At 32.8% G+C, this 26,525-nt stretch overlaps 1 protein-coding gene across 1 annotated transcript in view; it reads left to right on the top strand.

Annotated features, from left to right (window-relative positions):
• Positions 1-26,525, top strand: part of LOC132697914 (protein apterous) — a 251,214-nt gene that overhangs the window by 191,233 nt on the left and 33,456 nt on the right. The window contains exon 4 of the mRNA XM_060663678.1: positions 17,097-17,524. Within this exon, the coding sequence (XP_060519661.1) occupies positions 17,097-17,524 (428 nt within the window). The remainder of the gene's footprint in view (positions 1-17,096; positions 17,525-26,525) is intronic.

Raw genomic sequence — 26,525 nt, 5'->3', positions numbered from 1 at the left:
TGGGTCCCCCCTATTATAGAAAATTGGCTATAACTGAAAGACTATGGATTCAGATCTCACTTTCTTTTATATTGCGATATAGCTCGCATAGACAGCAAAAACTTTTGTACCCTATTGTACAGGGTGTTTCCGATATTCCGTGCTAAATGAGAAATGTGTTAACTGTCCTAAATTTGCAGATATCAACTTCAAATTTAGCAGAGAAGTAAAAGTCCGTGTCCACATTTAAACGGTAGAAATTGAGTGCAATCAAATTTTAGCAAGTATTTTATAAATTTTTGAATTTTTTTTTTTGGCAATTTTACCTTCTAGAAACATATGTTTTTCTCCATAATCGTTTACCCGATCGGCAAAATTCTTTAAGCGGCAGACAGGAAAGATCCAGTGCAATAACATTTAGTTCAGGTATTTTTTCGATTATATACAGGGTTTTCAAATTATAGGCAAAAATCTAAAAGACCTCGAAAATTGTTCTTTTACAGAGTAAATTATTAGCCGCAAATCAAAAATCTTAAAAGATATGGCTAATTGGTTCGATCAGTATCATAGGCCGCATCAAGAGCTACAATTTTTGTATTTGCGGTTTTCGTCTGCGCTGCTCGGCATAGAAAATCCATATTGAAATCGGCAGCCCCCGAAATAGCGAGTTATTTTCTCGAAAACCATTTACTATTTTCAAACAATTCTTGAACCAGGATCCAGGGCTATAACCTCTACGAACATATAGAGGATGTGTCATTTACGGCCAAAAACTCTAAAAGATCGTAAAAGTTTCTAGCCCAGTCATATTAGGTAAAAAAAGGGGTCAACCTCGGAATGAAAGATAATTAGCTGTAAATTGGTATGAACCTTTGTTTTGTCATTCTAAATGTTGTCTCAAAAGTCACAAACGCTATCATGTCCAGGTCTTAAGATATTCAAGGTCAAAGGTCACAAAAATCGGTTTTTCGCTAATATCTGGCTTCCTATTGCTTAAATGAGATTCGCACTTATTATAAAAGTTGTAGGCTATAAAATTCTCTACAACATTTGTTTGAACTTTTTTTTCATACGACCAACCGTTTTTGGAGTAGAGCGCGAAGAGTTCACAGCGTACAGTCATATACGGCCTAATGCAAGGTCAAGCGTGAGTTATGGTTATCAGTACGTTGTATAAAGTCAATCATGTACTTGAAAATTATAATTATTAAACAATGCCCATTATTTATGTAATAATTATTAATTATTTATATTTAATTAAAATAAGTAACTTGTTTATTTATATATAATTATTCATATTTGACTATATAAGTATAGCATATTATTAATTCTGAATTATATTTTTTAGTTATATTTTAAGTTAAAACGACATTATATATGTTTTCTTTAAAATGCGTAAATTTCTCAATACTTATATACCTGGAAATACTTGTCCCTACCCTATGCCCTTTTCTATTCATTGCCGGGACACTCACATTTCAATAAATGTATAATATGCCATATTTAATGATAAATAAAGATATGTGTAAAATATATTCTCTTACTGTCATTTTAATTTAAAATATAATTAAAATATATAATCCAGAATTAATAATATGCTACACTTAAATAGTTAAATATGAATAGTTATAGATAAATAATCAAGTTACTTATTTTAATTAAATATAAATAATTAATAATTAGTACATAAATAATGGGCATTGTTTAATAATTATAATTTTCAAGTAAATAATTTACTTTATACAACGTTCTGATAACCATAACTCACGCTTGACCTTGCATTTGGCCGTAAACGGTTGGTCGTATGAAAAAAAAGTTTAAACAAAAGTTGTAGATAATTTTATAGCCTACAACTTTTGTAATAAGTGCAAATCTCATTTAAGCAATAGGAAGGCAGATATTCGCGAAAAACCGATTTTTGTGACCTTTGACCTTGAATATCTTAATACGCGCACACGATAGCGTTTGTGACTTTTGAGACAGCGTTTAGAATGGCAAAAAAAAGGGTCATACCAATTAATAGCTTATTATCTTTCATTCCGAGGTGAAACCCCTAATATGACTGGGCTATTCCGTTTTTGTTGGTTAATTATTGGCGATAAATGAAAAACCGTTAAAGATGGGATAATTTTATTTGAACAGTATCGTAAACTGTATCGAGAGAGAGAGTTTCAGCTTTCGTCGATTATACAGGGCGCGATACATTTGAAAAAGCTATCGTTTGAAGTTCGACGAGATGTGAAGGACATTTTATGCAGGGTGCATGCGCTATTAAATCACATAGATTTTGCGAAAGTTCCGTAGTGGTCCGCAGGAGCGCTACCACACACATTTACAAATACACTCTTATAATAAAAAGCTGCTTCGTGCTAGGCGCTACGAACTTGCCCCGCCCAGCGACGATTTTTCGAAAGCAATCTTGGTAACCTGGTGGAAATACTTTTTTACAATTCTGTTGTATAAATACCCTTTTTTTTATCGGTATAGGTTCGTATTAGGGACCTCGTGTCTCACGTCGAGTATTTTGTTTTTATTTCTGGCAGCGTCGGCATTCATCGTTTGATGGTCGCTTCCTCGTGTTAAGGTATTGGTTTTCATTAATGGCGGTAGACGGATGAGTCGGTCTTAGCGAAGTGTAGGCCACAACTCAGTCGTCGGTGCGCTAATAATCCACGTTTTACTTTATGTCTTTTAACGCCGCTAATGAGTCGAAATTTATTTCGGAAGTAACAGATCACCGTTCACTTGTTTATTTTGCGTTTAACAAGAAAAATATGGCGATACGTATCACCTTACGGGTGTCGCTTTTTGTTTTTTATATGGTTTCTCTTTATTTTTTATTCGTTTGCCATTTCCATTGCCATTTTAATGTTTGTATATGTATACATCCAGTCCAAAAGATGACTATAAAATTCTTATACAGATTCAGTAAGAAAATGTAGTAATAAAACGTTAGAAGAAGCTCTAATACTACAGATACTACAGAATCGTTAAAAAAAAGGAAAAATAGTGAAATATTAACAAAACAATCTTATCATTTATAAATTATATCTGAAATTTTATGCTCAAACATTAGAAGCGACCATTAAATTCAAAAAATTGTAAAGTGTCGTCAAGGTATAGAAAAATAACAATAACTGTATCGAATATCTTGCAGTACCTATTGGGTTTTCTTTAGTACGCTCTCGGATGTTCGTTGAGAAAGTTCCAATTACAATTTTTCAGCTTCTGGTTTTTGGTAATACCGTGCAGAAGTAGGTTATGCTTGTTTCATTAAGCACTTTGAAATATAATTTTAAGAAATGTAACGATTAGAAAAAATTAATAAAAGACGTTTTATTATTATTATTATTATTATTATTATTATTATTAAATGAGCCTTTTTAAAGCTCTTTATATACTGTTGGCTTATACAGAAGGAGTTATTGCATTAAACTATTCCCAAGTTTGGAAAAATTTGAAAAATTTGTGAAATTTTGTACTTTGAGCGTTGACAAAAATATTGCATTGAGGACGACTGATTAAATAAACAAGAAACCATCAATATTTTAAACACCAACAAATTTTCTACAATTTTAATAACCAATAGCGTACCCATTGTTGCTTATAAATCTATTAAACATATTTTTTTATTCTTTATTAAATACATTTTCAAGGAAAGCTTTATGATGCACTGTATTTATTTTAGGTATCTTGAAACAGATTTCTTGTAAAATGCTGTAAAAAACTATTTTATTTATTTATCAAGACTAGATATATTTCTGGAAAAATACTTTAAATCTTACCCTGGATAACCTTAATCAGTAGGTTCATCTTTTACGAGTGCACTGTCATAAGTAATTGCATTCCAATACAAACATTAAATGTCTTTGGACAACTGGTTAAAGTTAAAAAGTGGTCACTTTAAAATACGTCTTAAAACTTTAAAAACTTTACTACAAGAACTTCGTTATGAAACACTAGAATCAATTCTACATTAACAATTTTTTTAAATTTAAGTAGCATAAGTAGGTGCTATCTTTTACTATGAGTAATTGCATTCCGAATCAAACACTTAGTGCTTTTTAAGGGAAGGTATCTAAGGCGATTTCACCCCGTGTGTTATATATATTTGCGATTATCTAATTAAAAAATCTAAAATAAAAAGAAGTGGACATGTTAAACGGCAACTTAAAATCTTTAAAACTTAACTAAAAGAATTTCGTTATGACACAGCTAGAATCAAAATTTGAGAAATCTACATTAACAATCTTTTTTAATTTAGTTCATTGTGAAATTCATTGTTCTTATCTCCATAGTAGCATAAGTAGGTTTTATCTTTTACTATGAATAAACTGACATAAGCATTTGCATTCCAAATCCTTGCTTTTTAGAAGAAAGTATAATAGGCTATTACACACCGTGTGTCGCATTATATATATTTATGATTATTTAATTTAAAATTATTATATAATGGAACTACTGGCCAGCTAGTTAAAAATACAAAGAATTGGACACTTTAAACGGTAACTTAAAAGCAACTTAAAATATTGTATTTGGTGTTTCATGTAAATATCACTGCAACGAGTATGTATTGGCTTATAGACCGGTCTTTTTATACAGGGAACTTGAAGCCTTTGTTTTTCTCTTTTTGCGTTAAGGTGCGGTTAATGTTACTAAGATTTATATTTGTAATATTCGCTGTGAGTCTATTTATTGCAGTTAAATCGAAAAACAATAAATAAATGCGGTACCGCAGGGACTTACCTGATTAATCTCAAAAGAGTCACTTCTTGGAGGATCTTTGGACTAAGGGTTAGTGTAGATATTCCTCAGAAGTGAAAAAAACGTTTTCGAGAAATAACCAATGGAGATACCCCTTGTTTTCTCACCCCCCGCCCCCGTTAACCTTTAGAATGTGTTTTTACGCCGTATCGAGACCGTTAAAACGGATCGTTTTGAAAAAAACCCCCATCGAACAACCCCTTCAAACAAGTAACAAAAATAGGAAATACATTCGTACAAACATACTCCCCGAACAATGGGCTCTAAAAAAATACTCGGTGTAACGAGAGTGTTATTGTGTGTTGGCATGCCGGCGGGGGGCACGACCGGCCCCCCCGCGGGCGCGTTACGCCGGATTTCCCAACCCCTAAGTAGTTTTTAATACACGGACTCTATTGAATTGTCCCGTCAATGGGACTGCGGTGCGAAAGTTCTTCCTTAGGGATCAAACGGCGGGGATGCGGAAATTTGTTGTTTCTGGGATTTCTTACCACGTGAGGGGGCACCTACAGGGTGTTACGAATAGGGAGATTGCGGTCATTGTTCATTTGCAACTATACCGATATTATTATTATTATTATTTATTGTTTATCAGAAATTACACTTCTACAACAAGAAACCGTCATCAGACATAACATAAACCTAAAGAAAAAAACCAAAATAGTAGACTAATAAGGATTTATCAACGTGTGATCTCAAATCACAAAATTGGAATATTGGAAGATTTTGCGACAGGAGAAGATATTCTGGGACTTTACCCAAAGGACACTTCCCGGCGTTACACTTCTGTGGAATAAAGCCTCACAGATTGTAGCGACAAATGTAAAATCTGGATTTACCGATGAATGTCTTAGGGAAAATCCCTGGAGGATTTCCAGAAAACTGAGAACAAGTTCTTGATTAACCATTGGTAGAGTTTTTCAAAGAAATGAAAGGAACAAGCGCACAAAAAGAAAAGGGGAAAAGAGTTTGAAACTGGAAAACAGATGACTGTTGAAAACCAAGCAATTTCCAGGCAATCCCAGGCAGACAACTGAAATTTAATCAAAAAAGATCACACGCAAAGCGAAGTAACATAATGTGCGTCCTCCTATTAGTATAACAGAAGCAAGTTTCAGAAGAGCACACAGGAAGGGTCGACTTGAATCAATGTGGTCTATGGAAGAAGTGGATTTGCTGCCATTGGATGTTTCTGTTTTTGGTCAGCTAAAAATATATGTTAACCAAAAAATTACGTTGTGGCTTAAACAAACACCAGACAGGGTTGTAACTCATATCTTTTTGATAAATCTTATGAGAAAACAGCAACTGTACAAGTATTTGAACCTTTGAAAACCACTAATATTCCTCAAGCATTCCAATAGAACTAAGTAAGAAGAAGAAGTAATAGCAAAGGACCAAACTCACCAAAATTTTAGACCTTGGTGTCATTTTGTACGTTCCTTTGGGTAAAATGACTCGATACATGTTCTTTAAAAAGGTTTTATTAATTGTTATTTTGCAAGTTTTTATTAATAACATGTTTGTTTCTCTGCTTATAACATACCAGGGGTAATCAATCTGGAGGGTTCTTTTATTGGTTATTGAAATAAATTTTGTTAAATTTTTTTTTACATCATTTGTACGTATTATGATTTTTGAAGGAGATCTGACAGCACAGTACCTAATACCATAATATTTGTTAGCGTAGATGCTGATAAAATAAATTTAAAAAAAAGTAGCAGCTGTGCTAAGTGAAGAAAGCATGTAAAAATTAATGGGACAGAAAGGAAAGAAAGGTCTCCCAGGCGTAAGGGATAGAAGACAAAGGAGCCAAGGACAATTGGGTTTTTGAACAATATTTAAATTAGATCCCCAACAGCAAAGTAGTTATTAAGTTAAATAACAGAAACGGTAAAAAAAACATTAATTTCTATGCACCCAGAAACCATTAATAAGAATGTTGAAATACACAAATGGAGAATTGGTCTTCGTTTTCTTAACGTTGATCTTCATTCCATAGTCTAAGCATGCTCTTTGTGCGTTATTTACAATCAGCGTGCTGTTGATAAATTGAATCATTTACTTTGAGTCCATCTGAAACATTTGCCTTTGCCAGCGTAAACAATTCCCCCCAAAACATTTCCATTAGTATTTCCGTAAAGATAATACCACTTGGTGCCAAAAAAAAGGTACTTTACTACTCCTGCAAATTGTTCATTAAAGGTAGCATAATATTTGTTAGCGTAGATGCTGATAATATAATATTCCTCGAAATTTGTCAGCATCGGATTGTTCCAGTGTAGAGTAGTTAATTAGTTTTTCGCACGTAACGAACAAACGCAACAAATGGCCTGCAAATAACAATTATTCAAGTTAATGCGGTGGCCAGTTTTTGTGCCGCAGACGGTGAACTGTTGCGGCGCCTCTGAACGCCATTTGAAAGGCATTAAAATAGCTATAGATGGGCTGTTAAGAGGAAAATCGCCACGAGGTGGTAAACTGCTGTTGTCGCATGACGTTTTACACGTCGCGGCGACAAGTTGCTTCAGGATAATTTGCGAGGAAAAAGATCGTAATTCCTTTTACAATTTTCGAATGTTTGAGGACGTTTTGTTCTTCTACGTCATATCGTATTAGGCGTCGGTGGTAAAAAAAGAATACGTACAAATATGGAAAAATAATATACAGAGTGGAACAGTTCATGAGAAACTATTTTTTTAATGAAAACTGGACTCTAATTTGGAAAGTATAAGCCAGAAGGTATGTGGAGCAATATGGAAAGGAATGGTGAGATCCAACGCAACGAACAGTTTATCAGTATAGTCAAGATACTCCTAGAATAATAATAAATCCAAAAATTCGCACCTCAAGGTGGTGTTAAGTACCGTGCGTTCAATTTACCTTCATAACATTTTAATTGACTGTATCTTTTAGTTTTTGGAGATATCAAAGCAAACAAAAAAAAAAAAGAAAATGTAGGGTTAGTAGCCAAGTTTTTCCAAGTGACGTATAAAGCAAAACACTATCAATTTTCTGACATATAAGCCTACATCATATTTTTGAAAATGGAACACCCCGTATATTATATACTATTTTAGTGCACTCGTTTTTGACAAATCGGCAAAAATAGGAAATGTTTATATAATTTTAGAGAAGGCCGTGACTGAAAAATACTAAAAATGACAGTGAAGTAAAAAATTGTTTAACTATTCTAAATACTGCGGCATATGATCACCATTTTCCTGGACACATTTCTCAGACACTCTAATTATATGATGTCGTTTTCGGATTGTGTCTTAACTGATTGATTGCCTGACGAAATTCCACGACATTATTGCAGTAGTTCTGCGCACGTCATTTTTTATGCGTCCTCAAAAAAAAAATTGAAGCTAAGTCGTGGAAAAAACTTGGATACTAACCCTACATTTTGTTTTTTTGTTTACCTTGATGTCTCTAAAAACAAAAAGTTACAGAAAATTAAAATGTTATGTTGATCTTGAAAAATGCCAATTTCTTTTCACCTAAGAACGTTAAAGCTTTTTTATTAGAGTATAATGTACTCATACTTTGTGTAGGGTTCTAATTTTTAAATAAGAGCACTAAAAGAGTAATAAAATCCCCTAGACGAAAGATCTCATCGACAGCGGGGTAAAGGTGGAGAAAAATGTATTAAAATTTAGTAGAATATGGTGTGCAACGTAACAAAAACCATCCCGACATAACTTGAATTTATCAGTGTTACTTGAGTAAAGCGGGAGCCCATTTTAAAAGGCGACTCTTACGTCGTCAGTATAGGAACGAATTCCCTCGGGCTTCTTCCTCGCCGGCCGAAAATAAAAAGCGCCGGTCTCCGAGACCATTGTACGAATACAGCTATAAATAATGCTTTCGTGAAAGGACAAAAGCCATCGTGTTCGGAACCGACGATACGGCCGCGGAAAAAAGCGGTCTTCGCCATTTTCAATTGCACCAATCAAATTCGAATCGGGTTTTTGTTTGCCAAAAAACGAGAATGTCGAGAGAACATCCACGACGGCTGAAGAAGTCGTCGGAATGCCGCCCGTTTCCCATTGCAATCGCCCGATTTCCTTATTGGCCGGTATACGTTTATATACCGGGTGTCCCAAGAATCGACCAAGGGAAATTATTTTTTAGGTTCTGAAATGAAATTTAAATGTTTTTGGTTAGATGCTTTTATTTTAATCTCGACGAAGGTCAGCTCAGCTGTTACGTTAACCAAGTATGTAACCAGACAACGGAAACTTAATTTAGAATACCAATTTTGCATACAAAGGTATGAATTGAGCAAATAATTCAAAAAAGAAAATCGATAAAAAATAGTATATTATGCAACAAGTGCAATACTGTAGTTGCATACTATACTTTTTCTACGACCGTTAGTGGGTAAATTTTCGCAAAACAACACGAATACATGACATGACCGTCAGAGTTGACACACGTCAAAATTCAAAGCGTGGGAAATATCTCCGAAAACATCCGATTGCTCCCAAACCCGTGCGGTAAAATCCCGGAAATGTCCGAAGTGGCTCGGATCCGTGGGAAACGAAACTGACGTGGTAAAGTGACGCTGCCAGCACGCTAGATCGGTAGGTAGTTTCCCGTAAGAGATATTTTTTTTACAAGCGCAATGAGAGACATCTTGATGTATACAAGAAGCAACTTTTAGTCATGAACTTCTTAATTTTAGGTACTTCATACAGACAATTGAAGCGGATTTATACAAGTCAGTTTTTTCAATAAATATGAGGGGAATCCAATTTTAAGTAGTATAATAAATCAAATACAGGAATTCTGTACGTTTTGTAATTAATATTTTGTCAAAACGTCCGAGCAGGGTCCACAGACAAAATTACAGTAATTTAGATGACTCAAAACCGGTGCTTCACAGAGATTTTCTTTTATTTAAAGTTTAAAATATCTTTACTTTTATAGAGGTTTTTTTTGGAGGAATTTTGGAAACCTCTGTACGAAAGCCGAGTTCATTATCAAAGATAATACGAAAGTTTTTACATTCGTCAAGGTTTGGGGCGGCCCAAGACACATCTTGTATATGTCCATATTCTGCGTGTCCGAGTAAGGATAACTAGGCACGATATTAAAAATTAAAAAAAAAGTAAATTTTTAAATTTTATTAAATTAAATTAAATTTAAATTTTAAATTTTAAAACCCTGTTTCTGCAAAATCTTCTTATATTATATAAATAAGCTAAAATGAATTCAAATATTTTTTCTTAAATGCTTTTTACTCGTTCTTTAAAAGGAAAATGGTCGGGGTTTTCCAACATTCCGAAAATATAACCCAATAACAACAAAATAACTCATTGAGGGGCATTTTTATCCTACCCTAAAGTATGAATAAAAGAATTTAAAACTGAAAAGGAGTTGGTTATCTTAGTTTACATCAGTTTTTTTTTAATTTTTTTCATAAGGTTTACTCACTCATTCATATTGTTAAAAACTACATCGTAATCCTAAAAACATATCGTCAACTTAAAAAAGATACTCCGTCATCTATGCTTATGATGGATGGGCTCGCCCTTCCTCGGACCAGGGAGCTGCTTAGACTGACCAGGAGGGAGTGTAGAGCACTAACAGGGGCCTACACAGGACATTGCAGGCTTAGGAGGCATCTCTGCTTGCTAGGCATTGGAGACGACCCGGAGTGTAGGTGGTGCATGGAAGGGGAGGAGACCCCGTATCATCTGCTCACCGAGTGCCCTGCCTTGACATGGGCAAGATTGGGAGTCTTCGGAACGGCCCTGATCGATCCGGACTCAGTGCACGGTATTGGGCTAAAGGAGTTGCTGACCTTCTACAGGAGGGGCGGCATTCTGGACGCTCTCTAGAGCGGCCTGGGGGCACAACGGGCCCATCTGGTGGTCTAAGTGCTTGGACGCCCGCGAGGGCGCCCCCCTTTAATACCAATACCAATACCAATACCGTCATCTATGGAAGGCAACCTTAAATCTGTTATTAAAGCTTCTTCCTCTTCTCATCAGAATCTGTGGAGAAGTCTGTCACCCCTCATGACTATAAAATTCCTCGTCTCTACGAACTTTATAAGGTTCACAAACCAGGATTACCCCTTCGACCCATTTTCAGTCAAATATCTAGTTTCTTGTTTTGTAAATAGTATTGACGTTTTAAGTAGCAGGCAACCATAAAAGAAATAAAACGACTCCTGTGGCAGAAATTATTCATAAAAAACCGCCGCCAGATGTGTTAATAGTTTGCTTTTTTAGTAGGCTGCAAAATTTGACAAACTCTACACCTCAAAATCTCTCAATTATCAACCATTTTTAATAATCAGAGTTTAAATTCGTCAAACCTCATTAATGTTCTGGACTATGTACACATTAATCCCCATTTAAGTTTAAGAAAAATACGTTTTGGACTTTATATTAGTAAAACATCGGTACATCGAATTCTAAAAGGCCAGCTTTGTCATATTGAATTCCTTTTTTTTGTCTCGAATATTATAAACCGTTGGAGCTTCTTTTTAGAGCAACGCAGGGATCAATTAGTATAATAGCCATTATTAGTCGGCAGTGAATCCTCATTAGAGTGACTATTTTGGGTGATCGGGTTATAGGATCGTTTTTCTTTAACTGTAAAGTTAATGGACAAAATTTATTTGAACTTTTGCATATATTTACACTGTATATGTAAATATGCAGGATGTGTCTGCAAGGCACACGTCATAAAGGAGGCCAAGACAACTAAAGAAGTAGGAAACGAAGTCTTCAAGCAAAGTTATAAATATAAGATAAGATTGTAAGCATTTTTGTTCAAAAAATGTATAGTCGCCCCTGTATAAGGTTTATACCACAGGGTGTCTGATTTGTTATTCTCGATTCTTAAAAGAAATTGAATATATTGTTTACCCTATCTATTGGGTAGCACTATTGGCCACTGGAAGGTGACAAAATTCTGAACTTTTTCACGTGTCTAAAAAATATGTTTCGCACTAATACCGAAACGCTTGTTTTCTAATTCTCTAAGTGTTGCGTTGTTTTTGTACTTTTTAAAAGGCTATAATATTTATTTCACAGAGTTAACCTTAAGTTCTTATAAAAATATCGCTACAATTAGTTAAATGCACCAGAACTAAATATGGTAAAAACACATTTTTTTTTTACTATACGTTCAGTTTGGTGTAGATCTTTCTGTCGACTAAAGAATAAAAAACTCTTTGATGCTGGGAAAGTGTGGACCAAAAGTTATTCTAAAAATTTTTCTTTTTAAACTTACCCAGCTAATTTAGTAGCACGTTACCAATTTTAGTAATATATTTGTATGAACAATATATGAGTACAAGTATAAAACACTTATCGTCATCATCATAAAATATATAACCCTTTACAGTAGGTGAAAACACGCTATATCGTCATGTAGTTACAGACAATTTTCACTATTAGGGATTACAACAAGTTATTTATTAAAAATATCTGGGTTGACGTTCGAATTTCGAATGTTTCGAGAAAAAAAAGACCCTGGGACAATAGGGCAAGGAAATACCTCGAGCAAAATAAAAATATATTCCGACGAGGACCTCTCGAAATGGATTACGATTGTTCGGAGGGCAGTCGCTGCGCGAAAACGAACACAATAGTTTTGCGGCGTGCTTCGTTCCGAACGTTTACAAAAGCCTCATAATCCGATACACTGAATGGGGGGCTTTCGGCCAATTTGAATACTTCAAAAATTATTTCAATTCTCAAAGGCCGAGTGGAGTGTCAGGTTCGTATTGAGTGGTTGTTGCGACGACGGCCCTTCAATGAACTCGAATTGAAAACAGCATGAATCGTAATAATACAAATATTTTCTACTTCTGCCTCTAAGCGCGTATAATGGATAAGAAATACGCTTTGTGTCCTGGATATTTGAGGTTGCAGAGGCGAAGTGACGCTAATATCTGTGAAATTTATTTATTTTTATATTAAAAATGCGTAAATGGGAAATAAATTAAATAAAGTACAGAGCTGTGAAAATTCCTTTTTTTAAATTTATGACTTTTCGTGTTTTTCTTTCTTGTGCTAATAAAAATAATGTTTAAATAAACCGAGATTTTCAGTCATTGATTCTTTTAATGTTAATAAAAACCTTACACCTTAAATTATGCAGAATTAAATGTCAGATCGAAATTATTGGACATTTTTGGATGACAAAAATATTTTACCATCAAATCAAAGTGGCTTCAGCAAGAACTTCAGTTGTGAAACGGCACTCGGTACGATCAACCACCGTCTTCTTATAGCAATTCTTCGGAGTTCGGAGTTTTTTTGTCAAGAAGGATCCAAAAAGACATATATAATAATCATCTTTCGCATTCTAGAGATGTCATGTCTGGAGTAGCCCAAGGATCAATTTTAGGACCTGTTATACGCGTAAGCTGGGCGCATTTGGTAGATATTGGAAACCAGGGTATTATGCAAGGAACTATTTACTGGTCATGGATATGATCAACAAAGACATATCTTCCATACCAACTCTCTTGAGGTAAATGCCAAAAAAAAAAAATAATTTGATGACCTCTGTATTTTTTTTTGTATTTTGTTAAATTATGCTGGAAACTAAAGACATTTATTTTTTATTTATTATTTAAATCAGCTTTCGAAACTTTAATAATTGTTTTGCTGTGAAATGTGGTAGATAAATTAAATAAAGTTATATATAGTTTTTATTCTTTTACTTAAGTATTTGCCATGGGCAACTGTGCTATGTGTAATCTGTGTAATCTGGGACAATTTTTGGAGTGTTTCCCAATTACTTTTTTACTTTTTTACTACACTTTCGCCTAGGAATGGTTTGCGTTAAATATATTAAAAATATCCGACGAGCCACAGACGAATACAACAAGAAATTAACGAAATAGTTTCGAGCTATTTTTTACAGTAATTACACTCACGGAAACTGCAAATCACAAAATCTGAACAAAACCAGACACATTACCTTCCTGTCTGTTATTGCTCGGTTTAACGTTGCCTATCCGTTTCCTTCGATGGTATAGTCCAGCACGCAATAAATGTAGGTTCACTGAATAGTGCCGAAGTGACAATATTTACGATTTTATTATCTTGGTGTAAAACTCTTGCATAGTGTATGGTTCGTTTCTGACTAGAATAATAAAATTTGCATTCTTTAAGATTTTACCAGTCTTAATTTTTTGTATCTATTCCATGAGGTTATCGGATATTTTTATGCACTGGTAATAAGGATCCTTTTCAGTCGCCATAAGTCGATAATGAGGAAAACTGAAATTCTGTGTGCGTGTTACAGTACAGTTTGTGATTCGCTAGGAGTAAAAAAGGAGCTATGTTCTAAAAAGTAATCGACACACTCTTGTGTCAACACTGAAATTACTGTTAAGCCATTAAATTCTTTGAACTTTCCTATGCAAGACTTTCGAGACTTTCTAGTGTTCTGGTTGCACGCTTTGAACATAGTATAAACTGTGTTAGGTAATTAGGTATTTTACAGAAGGGGGTAGAAAAATACTTTTTCAATATCTTTGAAACTTCCACACAGCATTTTCATTTTGTTTTTTATAACCCGAAACTGGTAACATATCCCGTTAAGTTAACATATTGTCCAAAAAGAAAACCGAAGAATTTGTTCTTATTGCTTAGCACAGCGATTGATGTTTATCGTTCTTGGTTAAGCTACTTTGACCTTGTAAGTGTTGTTTTGTTATTATTAACAACTATTTTTTTTTTTTCATTAAAACAATGTTCAACTGTTTTCTTCATAAAGCTCGTGGCGATTTTCTTTAACATATTTATATCATTGTATCGTCAGCGTGGTTCGTATAAGAGCTTTTACCCTCAACAAAATGAGCAATAAACTAAAACAAAAATATATTTTTTGCTGTAGGTCTTCTGAATTGGGAAAAAAATTCTCTTTTCCCTCTAGCAAAAAAGAAGTATTGCAAGAGTTCCCTAGTAAAAAAATAAAAAAAACAATTATTTGAAGTTATAAGCACCAAATCGTATGATAAAACTTAGGTAACCCCCTTCCATTGCGATTTGAATCCTATTGAAATAACATGTACCCAATGAAATAACAAAGATTGACGCAACCCAAAAATGTCCGCCCATGTAACTGATGTAATTAATACTAGAGAGCAGTTGGGAAGAATGTGTTGATAATGTAATTGAAAATAATCCTTAAAAAAACTTGGGGTAACGTAGAACCGTTGATTATATCCCTGGTGGATGTGATAGCACACATGCAATCCATGTAATATTTGTCCGACTCTAGCCCTTTGGTATTGCTCAAAATTCGTTGAAGGAATTTCAAGCAAACGTACGCTCTATATACTTTTTAAACGGATATGCTATCTGACAATCTTAACGCACAGTTTTAGAATGTAATATCTTCATGGGAGGTAGGCGGGTGTCGGATACTATCCTTATCTAACACCTAATCTAGGAAATGCGCGAACCATTATTATAAATGTTCTATTGTTCTTGTTTAGATGGCTGATTGCGATAGTCTACGTTTATTTGGGCAAACATTTAGGCCTCGGTTAAATTTCGGTCGATAAAAATAATATCTATATTGTTTAATTTATCATTTTTTTAAGTTTTGAGCAAACATTTTTTAAATTGTACATTTTAAGACTTCAATTACGACTGCGATAAAATATGTTTGGCATTTTAGAGGAGATTTTTTGGTGTTAGTGTTATTTATTGTATTGTTTTAGTATTTTCATACTGTTCATGGCATATTTGGCACATTCTTACGTCTGTGTAATATTTATTAAAACGTTGTTAGTACCGATGGTATTTTTGTTTTGTTTTTTTTTGTATTTGTTCAAAACACAAGTTATCCAATTTTATTTTTATGTTTATTTTTTTTTACCATCACCCCGTTACAAACGGAAAGTTACAATTACCAAAAAAATGCAAAATCTTAAACAAAAGGGTCCTATTTAGCTTCCGGATCACTATTATCCTCTCCCCCTTCCTTCCAAGGCTATTCTTCTCGTTTCTTCCTTCTTCTAGATAGCTTTGTTCCCAAACAAAAATACACATACTTTGCTAAGCCGTTTTTTTAACTAACTATATTCTATTCTTCTTCTTCCTTCCTTCTTCTAGATAGCTTTTTTCCCTAAATAAAAATACACATACTTTGCTAAGTTAATTTTGTAACTGGAAAATATCGCAACTTTAATCCTAATCCTAATTCTATTCTATTCTATTCTTCTTCTCCCTTCCTTCTTCTAGATAGCTTTGTTTCCCAAACAAAAATACTTATACTTTGCTAAGCTGTCTTTACAACTGGAAAATATCACTACTTTTATCCTAATCCTAATTATATCCTATTCTATTCTTCCTCTTTTTTTCTTCTTCTAGATAGCTTTGTTCCCTAAACAAAAATGCACATACTCTGCTAAGCTGTTTTTATAAGTGGAAAATATCACTACATCAAAGTCTCCATTCATCAGAATTTTCTGGAAAAGTAAGTTCTTGAAAAAGCCCGGCATCTTGTCTTGTTCGAAAATATGAGACTCTTGTAGTTTTATCTAACAAATGCCACTGTTTTAATCTTGATCAGTGCAATTGTGGTTTAGATTTTTATAGCCCCAAGTCTCTAACAAGATCATTTAAGTTTTTTTAAGTAAATGAGGTCCTTTTGGTGGACTTGAAGATCCAGATAAAGTGTATGAAGCTGATGATGCACAGGCATAAATAAAACCACGAGGAATTGGTATCTTTGCAGATACGATGTTCGGATGTATACTCTTTTTTTTTTCGAGAATCCTCGTGTTGAGGTCTTGCAGAAATAACAATCATTTTTATGATTCTGAGGTTCACTCCAAGGCATTGGCTTTGTGAACGACATAGATTTGTGACTTCTGACGTTCTTGAGGAAATGTTAAGACCTCTCATGGATAGAAAATCCAAAATAAAGCTGATAAGCTCTTTTAATAAGGTCGGTTATGGTATTTCACTGCATTTTTAGAGTAAACTTATTACAAATGTAGCAAAAACAGTCTGTAGAAATCTTACAAGTTCGCGGTATTCTATAACCCAAAATTAAATAAAACTTATTTTAGAAAAATTTTCAAAGTGCTATTTCATATTTATTGGCTCTGTTCGTGAAAAAATATATGAACTACACATGAAATACTTAAGAAAAATATAGAGAATATGAACGTTATGCAAAACTTACCAAAATATTTAATATACAACGTGAACAATTGAAAGACAAAAATATCATCCAGCGGGAACATATTCAGAGCATTAAAATCTTCATATTTATGATATATTTTTTTTATGGAGGATTTAATTGCAGACCAGTGGCGTGCAGACTGGTTTTTACCTAACGCCATTCGCCATTTCCAGATTGTTCGGGATGAAAAGGTGCGCGAGGTGTCAGGCGACCATCTTGGCGTCGGAATTGGTGATGCGCGCGAAAGACCTGGTGTTCCACGTTCACTGCTTCTCCTGCGAGGTGTGCAACGCGCCGCTCACCAAGGGCGACCATTTCGGCATGCGTGCCGGTTCCGTCCTCTGCCGTCTCCATTTTGAAATGCCGCCCATTGAAATCCCGCCGTCTGGAATGTTCGGTTTCCACCACCCCTACGCTCCGTCCTTTCCTAGTCCAGATTTCCATTCGACGATGCCGCCGCAGGCGGCGCCGCCGCCTCCGTCGGAACCCCCGGTGGGGAAGGTGTCCTTCTTCAATGGGGCGCCTGGTAGCACTCCCAGACAAAAAGGGCGACCCAGGAAGAGAAAGCCCAAGGATTTGGAAGGGATGACAGCTAATTTAGGTACGTCTTTACCGATTGTTTCTGCATTGTCACCATTAATGTTGTTAATTAGTTTTGGCAAATTTTGGTCCTTGCCTTTACCTGTCAAAATTGACACTTTTAATAAAAAATAATTTAGACAATTTAGAAAATATCATTCAGGAACATCATCTGAGTAAAAGATTTCCTTAGTGGCGTTTTCGATGATGTTTTTGCTTTTTTGCTGGAACGGAAAGACAACTACTGTCCTTTTTGAATTTTATTTAAACTTTCTTATCTTTACTGTAAATAAATTACAGAACGAATTAAATTTTTCCATTTACCATGGATACGATAATACATAATAACTCAGGTCATAATCCCACACACACAATGGTTCCCTTTCATTCTTTTCTTTGCAGACTACTTAATATTTTCTTGCTTGCAACAGCAGATTTTGAACAAAAATTATATATTATAAAATAGAAATCTTTCAACAATCCTTACGACAAATATTTATAACTAAAAAACAGTTTTATCAAGTCTGAACTCCATCCATCACATATTAAATACCGAACCCAAAATTTATAAAATAATAAAAAAATAAAATACTAGAATATTATGAATTTGTTCTTAGGATTGTTTTTAAAACTGAAACCACCATAGGAAACATTTCAAAAAACTCAACAATTCGGAGTCTACAAGTTTTATCAGACGAACATCTCAAACCATAAAGAAACGCATTAATAAACATAAAAGAGCGTATAAAAATAAAAAGTCAGATTCTAATTGTGCCATTTATTTTCAAATGCACAGGTTTGACTATAATTTTGATATTTTGCATAATGAATAAAAAAGCAAAAAACTAAATTTTTCTGTAGTCCTAACATATTCGAATCTAACACTTAATGACGGATTGGATTTAAATCGGTTTCCATTATTAAATTTAATTTTTAACCCTGCAACGGTAATTATGAATCTATTACTATAACACGACCAAAAATGTAGTGCATTTATTGCTTTCACGTTTTACGTATTTTACAGTACCTTAACCGCAGACCTTCGACGTTGGTAAACCCATCCCAACAGATGTTTATTCTGCATTCAGTAGGTCCTGCCTGAGATGGACCGTAACGAATGTTTGTTGAAACTTTAAATTTTTATTTGAAACGTAAATGGACCGTTTTAAATTTGATTTTCAAATAAGTAGAAGTGCTGTTATCCGGCATTCGTAACAGTATCCACGACCTTCCCCTCTCTCTTATACTCTTTGAGTTTAATCTAAATTGCAATATGTTCGTTTATACTACGTAGGTGATCCTTACTTATGTGCCTGTAAGTTAAGGTAAGGTAAGGGTAAGTACCTGTACTCTATTTATCTTACAGGTAAGTTTGAAAATACTCATTTTTGTCTTGTGTATCTGTCGATTAACAACATTCTTCTTCTTGTATTTTTATGTCTTCCACATAGTTCTTCGATTTGTAAACAACTATAAACTATAGATTATATTCGGGGTAGATAAAGATAAAGATAAAGTCATAAGAATACAGATAAATATTTTTCTAAAATCTTACAATTAAACATTTTTTGATGTTTTCTATTTTCTAACACTTTCAAATGCGGAGACCGCGGAATGAAGTAGATGTTTCCCTATTAGAGGAAGACATGGAAAACAACGCAGAACTTGAAGGCGAACTGGAGATGGTAGTCGAACCTAAAAACGGATCAATTTGTCTTCAGATGCTTAACAAATTGTTTTGAGTGTTTAGAATTTTATAACAAATTCAGTAGCACGGGCAATAAGAAACAAGTGACATGACCAAAGTTCCGAAGTCAATTGTAAGAAAATGTTTTGCAAATTGGATAGTGACAGAAGATGCTGCACGAGTTTTTAGGGAACAACACGCAGATCTAATTAGGCATATCAAGTAAACACTGTTTTAACCTTAGAAGAACTGCATAAAAAAGTACAAAGAGTGGTCGCGTACTTTTTTGAAGAAAACAGATTTTCAGTTTCAAACAATTAATAAACGTGACGACAGTAGCGATAGTGACGATTTTTTAAGTGACTGATACTTTATTATTATTATTATATTTAATATTTTGTATATTAATAATGTAATGTAATGTAATAAATTGTTACTTTGTAATATTTTTTTTACGTACATGTTTCATGAATTGCTCGGCGAAAAAGATTGAAAACATACTTATATCCCGCTTGTTGTGTAAGTAGATAATTTGCTAGGACGGTCCTGGAAAAGCACTATATTTCTGGTCAAAGTATACCTGTTTTTATATATAGGTGGCGGAAAATTTTCATATTTTGTACTTGATAAAGGTGTTGTCGAAACGCATTTAATTTTCTCTTTGCTAACTTTTATCTCTATTCTGTTTCTTCTTTCTTCTATTGGTTATACAGTCTTTGAAGACCTTTGTACCGCTGTCTGAGCCGATTTTGTGTAGAGTTGTTTCTTTCACTCCTGATTTCGACTTTAGAATGCACATTTTTGTCAGGTTTGTTTGTTGTCCTTCTATAAGGTTAGTCTATTTAATTGAATGTTGCCTAGAATCTGTAATTTTGGCATACCTTCTGCGGACCTTTCACGGCCTCCTTCCACTCATCTTTTTCCATATTTGTCATAATTATTCCCATTTCTTTAAGAAGTTCGCACTGAACGCGTTCTTTTTAATTTTTCCATTGTCCTCTGTGTTTAGTAACTCCTGAAAATATCTCGTCGATCTACTATTTTTTTTTTTTGCTTTTTCCCTAAAAAGACACTTAGAACTAGTAATCTGTAGGGATCTGTAAATAAATAGTAGAACAGATTCTTTATTTTCGTCCGAATTTGAACTTCTAATAGGTCGCGAATCGTCCTGTATACACGTCGACGTGTTTCCGTGCAAATAAAATGGGTATCCGCTCCGCGTAAATCGTTTTATTACCATATGGCAAAGGGACGCCGTAATTTTTTCGAATGCCTTTTTCGTTTTGTCGTGTCGGACATGTTTCCCCGTATATGGACGGAATCGTTTCTAGTATTCTTCGGTAGCCGTGTCCGCTAACCGTCGCTGAAACACCCACCGAAACCGAGCGACAACGTTCTCAGGTAAAACGTATAAAAGCAACATTCTTTCTCTATACAAGCAACTTTTTTTAGTTAAACTGTTCGATATAAGGTAAGTTTAGAGTTGAGTTTAGGCCAATTCAGAAGTAAAATCAGCTGTTCATAACAACATAACCTCAAATTGTATAAAAACTGTTATTGGAATATGTTTATGTTTTGTAATGCCAGTATTGAAGTGAATTTTTGTTAAATAGAATAGTTACTAGTATTCCGATAGTTTCTGATAATTAATTAACTAATATTTAATATCCATTTTAAAGGACATTGGAAATGGTAAGGAAACGAAGTAGAGTAAGAAAATAAAGAAAAAAGAAAATAAAGAAAATTTACAAGAATATGTATCCGAAACGTACGTTAATCAGATTAGGAATGAGCCAATGAAGGCAATAAAATATAGTAAAATCGACGATAGTGTTTTCTTGGCTCTTGAAATGGCGACAATTAAACTATGTAGTTACAAATGAAATGATAAAATTAAAAGCACTCGAAGTAAATGGGTTAAATCACGGACCTGAAACATTTGTAGCAAGTGATGGGTGGAACCAAAGGTTTATTAAAAAAGATGCTGGTTTCACTGAGCTTTTGGGTTCTGGTTTGACTATCTAATGACGTAAATATTATTTCAATAAAAACGGCAAATAAATTCATGTTTCTGATCTCATCAAAACTTTTATTATTGAAGAGTAGGAATTTAACGATGGTTATTGCTTTGGAACATTGTTTATAAGTTTGTATTTTTGAAATCGGGTGAAAAAGGACTTTCATCTTAATGTTAATGTAATAACGTTCCTTTTAATTTCCTTTTTTATACATCTGTGGCGCTCATTTCTTTTTATTGGTACGTTCAGGGAAAAAATCATACAGCTTTTGTATATAAAGCTTTTTGCTCGCTTTAATAAACTCTACAGATGGGTGTCCACATAGAAATGAAAACTCTGTACGTTCAACAGATTTAAATTTGCTTCGGGTCGTTTGATTTCTCTTTTTTTCATAGGTTTTATCAATAGTCTATTGTTTTACAGCAGTTTTTTGTTTTCTTTCCAAATTTCTACAGCATTAAAACCAACATCGAACTAATCAAAGTTTAAAATCATCAAATTTACGCGTAAACCGTTACTAATTTCTTGCTCCAATATCGGTAAAACGAGCACGGTCGTAATATAAGCAATTTTTTTTTTAAAGAAAAGTGCAAATAAGATTTCGTTGATCCGAGGCATCTGTTCGATCAATTAACGTAGCCCATAAAATAACGTTCCCGATTTTACTGCGAATATTATACTGTTAATGGGACAGATAGTTGTCGGTTTAAAAACTTCATTTTAATTAGCGCCCATAAATTTATGTCGAAGCGTTATAGCAAGAAAAAAGGTTATTAACATTACCCCGGGTTGGGACGGGGTCGTACCCCATCTACAGGGTGTCTAATGAAATTGTATAATTCTCTAATATATCGTAATTTTGGGTCCAATTACAAAAAAGCTAGTGAATAACAACTTACACGATTATTGATGTTTTATTTAAAAATTGAAATTACTGATTTTATTTTCAGAAGCAAAAATGTATTTCAAATATGTTTTCACAAATTAACATTATTTTTTCGTATTTTACATATTTTATGTTGAGAATTTTCGAAACAAAAATTTCACTTTTATACGGCAAATTTATTTTGCATTTAATTTAAATTTTTTTGCCCTGTAAAATTTCCAAATACATAACATTTTAATTAAATACATATTTTTAAAAATTAATATGAACTGTTACCCAATTATGTAAAATTTAGTTAATATTTGATTAAGTAATAAATGTTTAGAATGTTAATTTCAGTTTTTACAAAAAAATTGTTCAAATCCAATTAAATCATTACACCATTTAAAACTGGGAATTATAAGGAAAATGTCTATTTAAAAAGGATATTTACCAGATTACAAAAAAAAAATGGGTAAGTTTGGATCTCCAAGCTCAGGATATTTATGTAAAAATACATTTGATACTTCTTTATATTTTTTTATTTTTTATATAATAAAACCGTGGGACTATTCAAGTCGAACTTATGTTTTTATTACAATTCAGTCCACTAAATCTGTATTATAATAAATAGAAAAAAAATAAATAGAATAAACAGTTTAACAAAAAGAACCCATTTTTATACCTCAAACTATGCTACCATAACCTAACCAAAATCTCATTAACTATTGTGTATTGGCCTGGTGTTAACGTTAATGCGTATTAGAAAAAATTACTATTGTAACGAAAATTAAAATTAAAAAAATTAAAATTAATTTAAAATTAAATTAAATTTTAAGGAATATATTATTAAAATCTAATTTTGTTAATGATGTGGGGGATGTTTTCAATTTTTATTCTTTAGCTTGTTCATGAGAGTATACACCATCTCTCTTGAGGCAGACACTGAAAATTCCAGGGTGGTTTCATTTTTTTTTCGGATAAGCCAAGTTTAACGCAAATTGCAAACTAATAGCTCCCCTTCGTATTAACCACTTCAGTTTCTACTAAAACGTGGTAGAGTTCTGTGGGCTCTAGAAAATCAATAAAAAAAGATTAAAAGAAAAAAATTAAATAAAATTATAAATGTTTTAACGTTACTTTTGAAATAGCCATATAATTTAACGACCGTTTAAACAATGCAAAACCGACACCTGATTGGTCGAAGGAAGTTTTTAGATTTTTTTAAAGTCAGTGACTAATATTAATGGTAATTGGTATAAATAATGGACACACTGACAAAGGTAGCTTTCATTTGCCAAGTAAAATGACTTGACGTCTTCGTTAAAGTGTCAGGATAATCCAATAAGAACTTGTAACTCACTAGTTAAGATCTTGTTTGATTTTTCTTTCGTTGGATATAAAAAATATGTGCTGTTTCAGACAGTTTTTCAAAATGCCAAAATGTAGCTTTGGAAGAAGAGTATGGGACATTTTTCATACTTTAATTTGCAATATTGCACTTTTCCTGCATGTAAAAATATACTAATTTACGGATAGATTTTTTCCAATATATTCACGTGGTTACCATCTTCACATTTAGGGACTTTAGATATTTCTTGCATATCTAGAGGCAGTGTGTGCAATTGTCCGATAATAAGAATAAAAATGTTCAAAATAAATAAGAACTAAAAGTTCAGACAACACCGTGTTTTTATCAAATATAATATTTACAAACTACCTGGTACCATACACATTTGGATTTGGTGTCTTTATCAAATGTGTGTTGTCGAAACAATTGTCATGTCAAAATATCTAATTTCGTGAAAGTCTGAACTTTTAGTTCTTATTTATTTGATTTGATTGTAGGCGTTGTTCAGTGCAATTTGTTTAATGATATTAAGTTTTTGCACTAATTTTCTGTTGAGGGTGGCGTATTAAGAAGCCTGTGGATAAAAGAGTGACATGCAGCCATTTTGTGTGTATAAGGGTGATTTGAACTGTTATGTATGACTGCGTCCGTGTGTGAAGCTTTATGATAAATGGAAAAATCTAATTTGTTTTGCGTTTTCGTAATGGTTAAGTCTAAAAAATTAATAGAGTTTTATCCTGTTCAATCTGAATAATGAATTTTATACGATTATATAATGAGTTAATGTAATTTAATTTAATGAATTGTTTGTCCGTTCCAACAAAGCAAGCAAAGACATCATCCACGTATCTATACCACCATAGAAAACTTTTATTTACTTTAAGTAAAAGTTAACAAAAAGAGACATTCAAATGTATTGCTTAACGGTCAATTAGATTTATTGAACTTAAATTATCACAACAACATTAATTAAGGTTTTATGGTCATTTTTCGGTATGTATAGTAGCAGGTAGTTTGTGAATATTACATTTGAAAAAGACATGGCGTAAAAGGCCAGGCAAGTCGTGACTATTGGTCGTGTACTCGACTGTAGTATTGTTCAACTTTTGCATTTTCTGAATTAAATTAATTAAATCCGACCCTGTACTTTGCACGTTACACATTTACAGCACGTTTTTGTTGTATTCAGTAAACGAAAAGCATTTATTTGCGAATGCACTATACCGAGTGGGGTGGGAGAGAAAAATTCACAAAATTCTTTAAAAAAAGGCTCCGAAATACAACTCAATCGCATTCCGTTAGAACGGGGACCGCGTCGCTTACAAAATTAAGAAATTAAATCTGTAGAGATAACAGGAAAGCACGATAAAAAAAAACAAAACCCGCCTCGGTCTTACCCCATCTCACACCGGATGTCAATGAGTTATTTATTGCTGATCGGGTGCCCCGATATCTGTTAGAAGTGAAATAGTTGTTCTTGCACCCACGGTACCTGTTGTTTGTAGGGGACGCACCTTAGGTCTATACCTATATATTATTATATAAATAAGTATATTTTATAGGCAGAGCTGCCTTTCGTATATGTATTATTGTTGTTGGTTATTTTTATAACATTTGATTATCGTTTTGTGATTTTTTAAATAATTTTCAAGGCTTAGGTTTCAAAAGTAACCAAAGTAATCAGTTTCGTGTACCTTAGGGCTAAGCGTTAAAACCATAGTTAATATTATTATTTAAGTTTCCTGAACGAATGCACACAATCGAAGGAAGCGCAATTGGCCTGGGTATTTGATTATAAAAAACTTTTTTATTCAGTAAACGTACGTTAGGGAACTTGTATTTTTTATTCTTACTAATTTATTTTGTTTTTCGTATTTTTTTTTACGTTTGTTTAAGTGTTTAGAAATACAATCCAAAATTTGAGGTTATTTTTTTTTGTTTTGCGTTTTTACTTTGTTTTTGGTAAAAAAAAATTGCTAAAAAACTTATTTTACCAATTTTTTGTTTTACCTTGTTTTTCGTATTTCCAAATACTACTTAAAATGCTACCTTTTTTGTTTTACGTTTTTAGTTATTCGTTACGTTATTTTTTCATTCATTTCATAATTGTTTTTACATTGTTTTTGCATTTCAAAATGCAGTGTAAAATTTTACCTATTTCGTAATACAACGCCAAATTTTACCTGTTTTTTGTTTTATATTTTTACATTTTTTTTATATTTTGAAACACAACGTAAAATTTTACGATTTTTTTAGTTTTACCTAAGATTTTCGCTTTATGTTATTACATTGTTTTTGTTATTTCCAAATACAACGTAAAATTTTATGATTTTTTTCGGTTGACGTAAGGTTTTACCTTTTTTTTAATCATTTTTTGTTCTTCAATTGTTTTCCATGTTTGCAATTAGAATGTAACATTTAATTATTTAAATTTAAAATTGATAATAAAAAATATCTTAAAAAAATTCTTGCTTAAAAAACTTATTTTACGAATTTTTATGTTTTACGTTTTTTTTTTTATATTTCCAAATACAACTTAAATTGGTACATTTTTTGTTTTAAGCATTTTTTGTATTTCAAAATACAACTTAAAATGGTACATTTTTTGTTTTAAGTTTTTGTTTGATATTTTGGAATAGAATGCAAAATTTTAGGGTTTTCTTATTTCCAAGTATTATACGATTTCTTTTCAGTTTACTTTGTTTTCCGTATTTCAAAATATAGTGTAAAATTTTACCTGTTTTTCATTTTATGTTTTTCTATTGTTTTTCATGTTTTGAATTACAGTGTAAAATTTGATTACTGTTTTTTAGTTTCCTTTTTTACATTTTTGTTGATATTTTCAAATTCAACATCAAATTTTATGATTTTTTTGTTTCACGTTGTTTTCCTTATTTCTGTTATCTGACTTTAATATATTTGTCATTTAAATAATATTTAACCTAAAGCAAATTAATTTTTCCTTTATTTATAATACATCTTTTTGAAGGTGGCCTACTGTTTTTGGTCGGTATATAATGTTAAATGTTAAAAGTATTTTGACTGAACATAGAGAAAAATTTTATTTCAACTGATTTATCATTTATAATAACTACTTTATTC

Source organism: Cylas formicarius, unplaced genomic scaffold, assembly GCF_029955315.1.
Source record: "Cylas formicarius isolate icCylForm1 unplaced genomic scaffold, icCylForm1.1 PGA_scaffold_2__14_contigs__length_35257938, whole genome shotgun sequence".
Taxonomy (NCBI): Eukaryota; Metazoa; Arthropoda; class Insecta; order Coleoptera; family Brentidae; genus Cylas; species Cylas formicarius.
The sequence above is the reverse complement of the archived record's forward strand: the minus strand, read 5'-3'. Positions and strand labels throughout refer to the sequence as shown.